The sequence below is a fragment of the Buceros rhinoceros genome, unplaced genomic scaffold (assembly GCF_000710305.1).
Source record: "Buceros rhinoceros silvestris isolate BGI_N320 unplaced genomic scaffold, ASM71030v1 scaffold17430, whole genome shotgun sequence".
In the NCBI taxonomy this organism is placed as follows: Eukaryota; Metazoa; Chordata; class Aves; order Bucerotiformes; family Bucerotidae; genus Buceros; species Buceros rhinoceros.
In genome coordinates this window covers 36601-46920 of record NW_010388073.1, presented here as the reverse complement: position 1 = coordinate 46920, position 10320 = coordinate 36601, and the positions used below count along the sequence as shown (strand labels likewise).

At 48.2% G+C, this 10320-nt stretch overlaps 1 protein-coding gene across 1 annotated transcript in view; it reads left to right on the top strand.

The window, feature by feature from the left end:
• Window positions 1-2255: 2255 nt before the first annotated feature.
• Window positions 2256-10320, top strand: part of GLB1L2 (galactosidase, beta 1-like 2) — a gene marked incomplete at its 5' end in the record, with an annotated part of 20862 nt that continues 12797 nt past the window's right edge. The window contains 7 exons of the mRNA XM_010144748.1: window positions 2256-2315; window positions 3572-3769; window positions 4370-4438; window positions 4734-4829; window positions 6341-6449; window positions 6752-6844; window positions 9671-9752. Of these exons, the coding sequence (XP_010143050.1) occupies window positions 2256-2315; window positions 3572-3769; window positions 4370-4438; window positions 4734-4829; window positions 6341-6449; window positions 6752-6844; window positions 9671-9752 (707 nt within the window). The remainder of the gene's footprint in view (window positions 2316-3571; window positions 3770-4369; window positions 4439-4733; window positions 4830-6340; window positions 6450-6751; window positions 6845-9670; window positions 9753-10320) is intronic.

Genomic DNA, 10320 nt, shown 5'->3' with positions numbered 1-10320 from the left:
ACGGCAGGCCCGACTGCCAGCGCTACAGATCAGGTGTTACGTTAGGATAATGCCATCCCCGCCGACCTTGGCTCTCAAGGCTTTACATCATCGCGGCTCTGATGGATGGCGCACGCCGGCAAATCAGTCGCTCGGTCGGATCTAAGCCACCTCATAAGCTGCCACGGGTGTCCCTGATGCGCTCGCAGCAGAGCGGTGGTTCCCTCTCACTCCAGCCTGTTCTGGTCCAGCTCTTTCCGTGGTGCATCCCCATAACGGATGATGTAGTTAGTTATTATGACTCGGATCCTTTTTATAACTTGGATGTTTTACAGTGGGTTCTTATATTCATAGCAGGAAGTTGCCAGATCCTCAAAGCTATAGAAAAGACTTGTTAAATCTTTGCATAATTAGAAGCACAATTCTTTTATAGCAGGTCTTGGGTTTGTGCCACATTATGTTCTTAGCAGAGGATTATTGCAAAACGATACCCGATAAAAGCATCAAAGTCTGTCTCCTGTGAGAATGTGTCTATAAAACACCATATCTGTTAGTGCCCAGCATTTTTCTCTGTGGGACAGGTCACCTGAGAATAAACTGTACAAAACACAGCGATCGTTAGCCCGGCGATAGCGAAGGTGCACCTGGGGCTTGCCTGACCGACACAGGACCTCGGTTGCCGCAAGACAGCGAGTGCTAAGTGAAGGCAGCTCAAAGCTTTCACTTTTCCCTGACCAGGGGAAGCCCAGAATAAGTAGCAAAGCCCTGTGAGGCAGGTCTAAGTAGGGTTTAGGGATTAACTGTAAAGTCCCTCGTCCTCTGAAGCACGTCCTTCAGTATTGGCAAAGCAAGCAAATTGTCTCCATGCTTTTTCCCTTGTTTTGACTTTTCCGTTGGCTTTTTTGCCCAGCTGTTCTGGGTGTGTGGTAGAGCAATACCAAAGCTAAATCCCTGATCTATGCAGAGAACTTCAGCTAGTTTTTTGTTTACAGGCATGGACACCCTAGTGCAGCTGTCTGGTTCAGCCGTTAACAGAGACCTTCCTCTTCTGCTTGGGTGCTTCAGCTTATCTCTTACAGAGATGGTTTGTTCCGTTAAAGATTAACTTGTCCCATCCAATTTCAAAGCCTCTGTTCCGGAGGAACTTGGTAGTCCAAGAGACTTCCCTGGAGTACGGAGGAAATGGCTGCAGAGGGACGAAGTAGGCCAGTACCCTTTAGCAAAGGAAAAAAAAAAGAATCTTTGCAACCTGTGCTGTCGTAACAGAAGTGAGAAAACAATTCTGCTGGGAGCTATTCATTGCTCTCAAGAGGAAGCCCAGAGCGCCGGTGGACTTTTAGCTGTTGAAATCTAGCTCAGGGTAACAGGATGAAGCTCTGCTGAGTCACAGAAGTGTTTTTCAGAAGTCACCTGAACAGATCCCAGTGAGGGAGGTGGGTTTCAAGACAGCCAGGATAATCTGTAGAATATACTGAGAGCCTGGGAGCTTCCTACCAGTCCTTCCTGGTGAGAAAAAGCACTGGAGCCAGGGAGTTTTAAAGTAGGAAATCGATGGAAACTTGCCAACCAAGTTATGTTCAGGATTAAGAAGATAAGCTTAAGTGATTTGTTTATTTTTGTCTGGCTCTGTGCGCTTCCTGAGTACAGCTTTTACGCTGGCGCCAGTGGCTGCGGTACCATTGTGTGCAGGCGCACTTTAGGGCTTTACCTAGCGCGGAAACAGATTGGAAACTTAGGGCTTTCCAACTTAATCATGAAAAATTGAAGCTTTGAGTCTCAGACCCTTCTGAACTTTCTGCCTCAGCCTTGCCACCAAGCAGGAGACGTAGATACAGCTGCTGGTTTGGGATCTGCCATCTGCGTGAGACGCAGTTCTAGCAGAAGAGGGCAGGTAGCCACAGGATATCCTGTGGATTGGGAACCAGCCCCCCGCTGGTAAAATTCATAGTAATTTCTCAGGAGTAATGCTGCCGTTTCCTGGCCTCACGCTGTTCTCTGGCTGTACCCAGGTTCTTCTGTAGATGAGCATTTCTGATCCTGCTCCTACTCAGGCAGCTGCCTTCTAAATATGGCAGTTAGCTATTTCGTGCCTATTTCTCCTACTTGGAGCTGAGCTACATTCACGAAAGCTCTGTTATTACTACACCACCTTCTGCACGGGATACGGTACCATCTGCTTCCTCAGCACTGCTTTTTGCACGTGGTTTGACTATAAATGCACGTAAGTGCTTGTCGACGGAAGGTAGTGAAGATCTAATGGAGACTTCCTTTTCCAGGTATTACCCCTGCCTGCTGCCGGCTGTTTCAGGGCCCTGTGAGAATGCCGTGCTACACAGGTACCCTCTGTGCTTGTCAGGCAGCCCATGCAGTATCCTGGAAGTCTTAGATTTAGTTCCTTTGTAGTCTCCTTGTCTTGTGTCAGAGGACAGGTAATTGCTGCAGGCTCCTGCTGAGCAACCCCTATAAGCCACGACTTCTGAGAAGTCCCCACCCTGTGCTAACCCCCGCTCTAACGTAGTCTAGAAAACAGCCGGAGGCTTAGGGATTTCCCTCTTCTCTAAATGTGACATTTCTCTCAAATGTGTCGGTCGCTCAGGCCTTTTTGAGATGGGAATCCATCCCTCGCATCTGGCTGTGATATCATCTCAGAGGAACAAGCAGCTATTGTCCAACGCTTTTGTGCATTCAGAGTTGTGGAACTGGGATGGTCTGGTGGAGGCAGTGTAACTGCTTTGGATCTGGACTAGCTGAAAACATGTTTTCTTGGTTCAGCCACAATGAACCGGGAGCCATGCAAGGCAATACGAAGTAGTTTCTTGCATGCAGGAACCGACCCGAATGGAGCTGTGATAGCTTGAGTACTGAAGCTGGTAAGTGCTGTGGAAGCCGGTATCGCCTTTGCTCTCCTTCTCCGGGCAAATAACATGTTAAGGAGTTAATACACGCAGTGGTCTGGGCAGAGATAAGTTTGTGGTAACAGCTGACCTAGTCTTTCCTGAGTGATGAATATAATCCAGGGGGTTTCTTTAAATTAAGGAGGAGGTTCTGCGCTCACAGTGAGCAGATGAGGGTTCTTTATTTTTCCGTGCATTGAGCTGGAAGGTATCAGAGACTGCAAGTCCTTCAGGATGGCTGTACTGAAATGCGGCCACTGCTGGAGCAAGGATCTGGAAGTCAGCCGGTGTGTGTCATCCTACTGTAAAACAGGGAGAGCTTACATCCCATAAGTTATGGAGGTGTTTGCTAGTACTGAGTGAAAACCTGTCCATCTTGTGTTTTCAGCACACTGGTTTCCTGATCTCTGCCTGAGCAGTGCTACCTTGCAGTTACAGAGTATGACAGAGCGGCTTGTGGCACGCAGGATGGAAGCTGCTAGCACAAGGAGTATTCAGTGCACATCTTGGGCAGGTCTTCCAGCTGTTTTATAGTCTTCTGAAAAATCTACTTGCTCTGTATGATAAAGTGTGGTTTACTTAAGCAGTAGGAAGGTCAGAGCTCATCCTGCTAGGTAGGGCGAATGAGCCGCCCCTCTGAGGGGGACAGATTTCCTTACCAGAGACTGGATGCTCATGTGTCTCTCTTTCTCTTCTAGGTTTAACTGGAGTGAGCTGATCCCCCTGCGGCTATGGGGGAGGACCCTGGGCTTGCAGACAGAAAGCTCCCAGTTCCTCCTGGAAGGCCTGCCTTTCCGCATATTTGGGGGCTCAATGCACTATTTCCGAGTCCCCAGGGAATACTGGGAGGACCGCATGCTTAAGATGAAAGCATGTGGCCTAAACACCCTCACGACGTAAGTGTCCTCCCTCCCTAGGCTCTGTCACATGTACCTTGTGGCCTCTTCCCTCTTCCACAGCAGCTGGTGGCACTTTGTCGGTAATTCCAGTGGGCCATAACAATGTCTTTCTGTCCTTGTGATTATGAGAAAAGACACAGAAAACCATAGTGGGGACTCAGGGTTTTCTTTAACCATCACACACTGCAGTATCCTCAAATACCACCGGGAGCACATGTCTGCCAGACAGACTGGGAAGGTGCCTTCTGAACGCTGACCCCATGAGGAAGGGTCAGGCCCTGAGACAGCCTTTCAGCACAGCTGTCATTTAGAAATGGCTCTGGTTTGGAGAATGAAAGATACACCTAGAGAGAGACCACATCTGACGTTGGTGAGAAACTCAGATATTGCAGAATACAGGAGAAGAGTGAACAAAGTGAGGACTGACTGAAAAGTGGGAGAGAGGCACAGATAACATGTAAATGGCGCGTGTGTACGCACTGTCCTCTCTGGACCTGTTCCTGCCTAACAAAGGTAGCGCGTAGGATCCTCCTGTGCTTCCGAAGTGCAGTGCTCTTTACAGCCCTTCCCCTCCCCTGCCCTACCTCTGCATTTCAGGTACGTGCCGTGGAACCTTCATGAACAAGAGAGAGGGAAGTTTGACTTCAGTCGAAACCTGGATCTAGAGTATGTGGTACAGACAGCTCTATTACTAAATACTCCTGGTTTGAGGGGAGGGGGCGCGTGTCGGTCTGGGTGAAGACATCATTTCCAGCTTCTGAAGCGAGGCCCGTGCTCGGGGCCAAGCTCTCATTCCTTCCCCTGCTTCCTGGAGTCCTGGCAACTTACAGGATTAGTACTGGTCCAGTATAGCTGTTTGACCGAGCAATTCTCCTCTGGTTTTGGTTTTGGTGATCGGTGTATGGAGCGCACGGGGAGGGGTTCTGCAGTCAGACAATAATCACGCTGTCTGGATCTCTAGGGCCTTCCTTTCACTGGCAGCTAAAAATGGACTGTGGGTGATTCTGCGTCCTGGACCTTACATCTGCTCTGAATGGGACCTTGGTGGTCTGCCCAGGTGAGTGTGTAAACAGTTCAGATGATGCACGTGTTTGGGACTGTGGAAAAACAAAACCAAACCCCTGATCATACAGTTGAGCCTCCTTCAAAGATCGGGACTGGCTGGCTGTTAGATGGGGATATTTATTTTCTGTGCCCCCAGAGCAGGTGAATGCTCACGATGGCACTGAGTTCTCCTGAGCAGTACAGATGGTAAGCCTGGAACCAGAATTTTTTTGGAGTGGTTATTGTTTAAAATAACAATTGGGTTATGGCATAACGATTAGAGCAAGAAAACAGAATTGGGGAAACCCATCTCCTATTGCTGTTGCAGCTTGACTCTGTATAATATGAATAATAGTATTTGCAGCTTGATGTAAGAATTTGCTTCATCTCAGGTCCTTTTTTAAAGTGCTGCTAGAACATCTGTGTTGTATGGCTGGCAGTAAGAAAGTCCCATCACTTGCCCAGCCTCCTGTTGCATTTCTCCTAAAGCACACGGCTTGCTGGTGAGAGGCTTTGAGAGCCGAGCTGAATACATCAGCACTGAAACTTGCCTGGTTGCTAGATCCCGGTGGAACCAGTGCGTGGTTACATACCACTGGTTTCCCTCGCATTCACAGAGCATAAACCTCACTGGAGACACTTGACAAAATTTGGGGATTATTTCGTTGAATCTTTTCGTCTTTCAGAACGCCCTGCCTTTGGCATCGGAGGGCTCAAGTGCAGAACTGCGGAGGTGTGTCAGGGACTCGCTCACGAGAGAGTGGCTGCTTGTGAGCAGAGGCAGTAGCCAGCTCTACGTTAGATGATGGGAAGTGCATAAATCCTCAGTTGTTGCCACATCAGCCATGTATTTTTTCATCAGACAGATAAAAAAGAGCAATAGTACTATTCTCATTTTACAGATAAGGAGCTGATGATTTTGTAAGCCCGCCAAGCTGCGTGTAGCATACGGGAGTTGAGTCTTTCAGACTTCTGGAAGCAGTATTAGTTAATGTCTCCTTTTGCAGAGACAAGGAAGGTACAAGCTCACTCTGCTTAAATTGTTCTAGCGCTACATTATTCTGCTCTTAAATAAATGGCCCTTTCCTGTGTTAACCCCAAACCAGCGAACTAAGTCTTGTAAGTCTGCAGTAGAAACAATGGGAACAGTGACTGTAGCTTTGTTTTGAGCCATGGTTTGGCTTTTGTGAGGGAGCACTTGGTTGTAGAGTGCCCTCTGGGACACAGGGAATTCCAGACTAACCTTTAAAGTGTTAAGTTTAGCCCTTGAAATCTTACTGGGAAAGTTAATGAAAATGAGTTTGGGCCCAAAATACAGAACAAACAGGAGGGGAACAGCTTGGCAATTGCAGCCTGGACTCCTTTAAAAGTGCGAGTGGTAGATAGCCTCACGTGGTGTCACTCACGGACTCATGATGTCCATACCTGCACCCAAATGTGATGATGTCAGCAGGTGGTGTTACCTCTGGCAGCCTTGACTGGACAGGAGACTCTAAGAGATTCTCTTTGCTGCTTTTCTCACAGTTGGCTACTGCAAGACCCAGAGATGCAGCTGAGGACAACGTACAAGGGCTTCACAGAAGCTGTGGATGCCTATTTTGATCATCTCATGCCTATCGTTGTCCCTCTTCAGGCAAGTACAATACATGACCCTCTGTCCACAAGCGGGGATTGTCTCCACAGATGAGCATGATCTATGTGTAACGGCAGCAGGCTGAAGCAGTAACAAACCTCCCAGTTTTGCTGGAGGAACAGTGTGGACCGCACTTGTCTCTGTCGGCTCTGCAGACCTAACCGTTCGGTTATGCATATAGGCTTTGGGGGTTGAGAGGGCGGAGCCGAGTCCATCTCAGACTCATGCATCTTTCCCGCTGTGATGTCGGTCCTTCTGATTAGAAATCGTGGTGAACAGCTTCTCCCTTTTGTGCCCAACAGTACAAGAAAGGAGGACCCATCATTGCGGTGCAAGTGGAGAATGAATACGGTTCCTACGCCAAAGACCCAAACTACATGACCTATGTTAAAATGGTAACGTTGGCACATCCGCCTGTTTCTGTGGTGAATCTCTCTCATAAACCACCTTCATTATAGTGTTTTCTTTCTTCTGAATTACTTTTGAGTGTGGATTCAGAAACCCTTCAAAGTATCAGTGCATAATCCAGCTGCATTTCCCTTGATGTTTCTTCCTGGGGTGGAAGAGATGGCATATGACCCTCTCAGGACTGATGAGCTTGTGTCCGTACGCCTTCCAGAGAAGAGGGTGATAGGAGAATGAGGGAGTATCTGTAGTACATAGCTGGCCTTGAAGAAGCTGTCTCCTGCTGGTCCTGTTTTGTCTCTCTTAGACAACATTTGAGGAGGGTTTCTCTTTGTCTCTGTTGACTTCACTGGGGGGAAGGTTCATGGGAATGAGCCACCAGAAACTCTAAACTTGTGTAGTCCGTAGCTCAGCGTCAGGCGGGTTAACTTGCCTAACGCCTCTCTTACCCTCGCCAAATGGAACCTAGACTGAGCCCTGGCTCTTGCCTCCAAACCAAATAATGAAGAGTTGGCCAGTGCCCAAGGAGGCCAGGTTATCCTGGTGGATCTGACAGGAGTCTGACCTGTTAATTTGCACCTAGGACAACCCCAGGGCAGACAGTTAACAAGGTCTGCAGAATGTCTCACAAGGTTCATTGCTTAATTTGTTCTCACTGAATGCTTGAAAGCGTTGCTTATGTGAGAGAGGTTACCCATCCAGTGGTGTGTATGTGCTAGATATTGCACGTTCTTCAGTCTTCTCCTACAGCATTATCAGACTCTTCTGAGACCCTTTGAGTACCAGCTTTGCCCTGAGCCCCCTGAGGTGAGCTCTGGCTCAGGCTGTCCTACTGCTTAAGGTATACAGAGCTCAAATAATTCGCATGGTCAGAGTCCTAATCTGCTTAGAGTGGAGCCTGCTCCTGCACTGACTCCACCTCGTGGAGTGATTTAACATTGCTTAGAAGGTTAAACACGAACTGTACATACGAACAAGTTAAAGACTTAATTGCCAACCTGAACTGATGTCAACATTGTCTCTTACATCTACAGTTTCCCTGCCTGTGTCCCACCAGTGGCAAGCGTCTAAGCAAGCGGCTTTCAGAGCCCTAAACGAGTGCAGCAGAGACTCTGTTGTGTCTGAGCAGTGTGCCAGCTTTTTCGGATCTCAGTGATGAAAGAGCTTGTGATGTTTCACAGGCTTGTCAGAACAGATTTCCTTGCCAAAGCCTGTGGGTGTATTTTTTACAGTGCTGTTTTCATCATATTCTGGTATTGTGTGCAACTTACAGCTGGGGAAGTAAATTATAGTGGTTAATGATGAAAATGTGGGAAAGCAGGATTTGCAGGGCTTACTTTTTAGGTGGAATGGGATCTACTGTGAGCTGGAGCTCCTAGTCTTTGTTCTGGTTTGGGCCTTGAGCTGTGAAAGTGGCTAGTTGGTTAATTCACATCTGCATCTAGCACAATCGACAGTGTTTTCTTCTTCCTGGAATGAATATATCCTTTAAAAAACCTCCCGCCTCACAGAGAACCTGAAATCTCTGTCCCTGTCACTCTCTGTTGGGTGCAGTGCCTTTGCCTTCCAAGAGAGAAGGCCAGGAAGGGGTGCGCTGCCCGCCCTGCCCACACAGTTCCTGAGCTGGGACTCGCTGAGCACACACCTGCGCCTGCCTCAGACGCCGTTTCTATTCCTGGTGTCTCTGCTGCACCCGGAGAGCCTCTAATGCATTTCAATGTGTGGCAGCTCACTGGGAAGGAACTTAGGATTAAAGCAGCGCTCAAAGAATTATCTTAATCAAATCTGTCAATAATTCAGCTTCCCTCAGTAGCTGGGTTTGTCAGGTACAGCCTCTGTCCAGGCATCGGTTCAGTGATGAAGGCTGACCTGGCTCCGCACTGGGATTGTCTTTGAGCTCTGTGGTGTAATGCTTGGTGCTGCAGTCGGCGTGCAGCTCAAGCCTGCTCTTTGTGCGCAGGCTGTGCAGGCGTGGGCACGCTGCAAAGGCTCCTTCGAGCACACAGCAAACCTGAGCCGGCTGGTGCACATGACACAGGGAACTCCTGTGTGAGCTGCCAGGTCTTCATCACCATTTTACAGTTAGCAATGGACAACCAAGAGGCTGAGCCTTGTTTTCAAAGCTCCTTGGAGCTGAAGGAGTGACTTCTAATGCAGGGACAGTGAAAACAGGGATTGATTTGCAACTAGGATTTCCTAATCTCTCCTTCAACCATGAGCCACTGCTCTGTAAAAAACCTGTGGGAGCACAATCCTAATGGGATGAGCCTTGTGTGTGCATACGCATTTTAAAAACCTTGGAGTGCTGTTTCACCCAGCGCTGCGATATTGAAGCACCAGGAAATTCACTCAGTGTGGGCTATTCGAGAGCATCAGTACCTGAGCTGTCCTGGGATGCATTCACTGGCAAAGCAGCTATTGTCTCCTCTCAGCTCCCATTGTGAGACAGGCAGGAAGGGTGAGCTGCTTTCCTCTTTCTTCTTCCACCTGAAGCCCTCTTCTGATGGGAAGCAGTGAAGCTATTTATTGAACTGATCTCAGAAGAAGATAAAATCCTGGTGTTTGATGCATCAGTGAGAAACTGATCCAGCTTTCTAAAACAAAATAACATTTTTCAGTTGTCTTTAAGCTGGAAAAAGTAGGCAGGGAAGCTTTAGGAGGAGTGGGAGATGTCACAGGAATAGTATTTCTTACCAACACACTACAAGCTTCAAGCTATCCCCAGAGAGGGTGATACTGTACTTAAATGCTTTAATATCCTGACAAATACTGAACTTGGGCTGTTAACACAACGGCTTTTCCTCTTTTTAATGCAGGCCCTGTTAAACAGAGGGATTGTGGAACTGTTAATGACCTCCGACAACAAGAACGGGCTGTCATTTGGCTTAGTGGAAGGAGGTGGGTGCTTGTAGGAGAGCACGGTACGATGTGGCCTTTTTCTGGGGCAGCTGATGAAACGCACCCTTCGAACAAGAGCAGGACGCTCCATGGCTAAGCTGCAGCCATACCTGCGTTCTGCTTGTGGGAGGAGCTGCAGCCCCAGGGGAGGGACCCTGCGCTGGACAGAACAAACCCAGTTCCTTCCCAGAGAGGTTTGGTGTTCCCTTCAGCGTAAGGTGTAACAGAGCGAGAGCAGGATTGCTGCATGGGGAGGGAGCCTTGCAGCTCTCAAGGACATGAGGCGTGCGCAGACTAAATACCTCGCTGCCTCCTGTCTAGTACTGAGCACCTTTACTTCCCAGTGAGCTTAGTCAAGAGATGGCAGCACCCAGCATTGCTGGATGTCGTTTCCACCAGTTTAAAAGCCTGAAATACTACTTCTTACTGCTTCATTTCAATATATATTAAACAGTACTTCAGCAATTACTAACAGTAATAACTTATTCTTAAGATACCTGTTTAGCAGTTGCAAAGAGAATTAAAATGCGCATCGAACCCTCGGTTCTGAAATCTAACACTGTGTAAG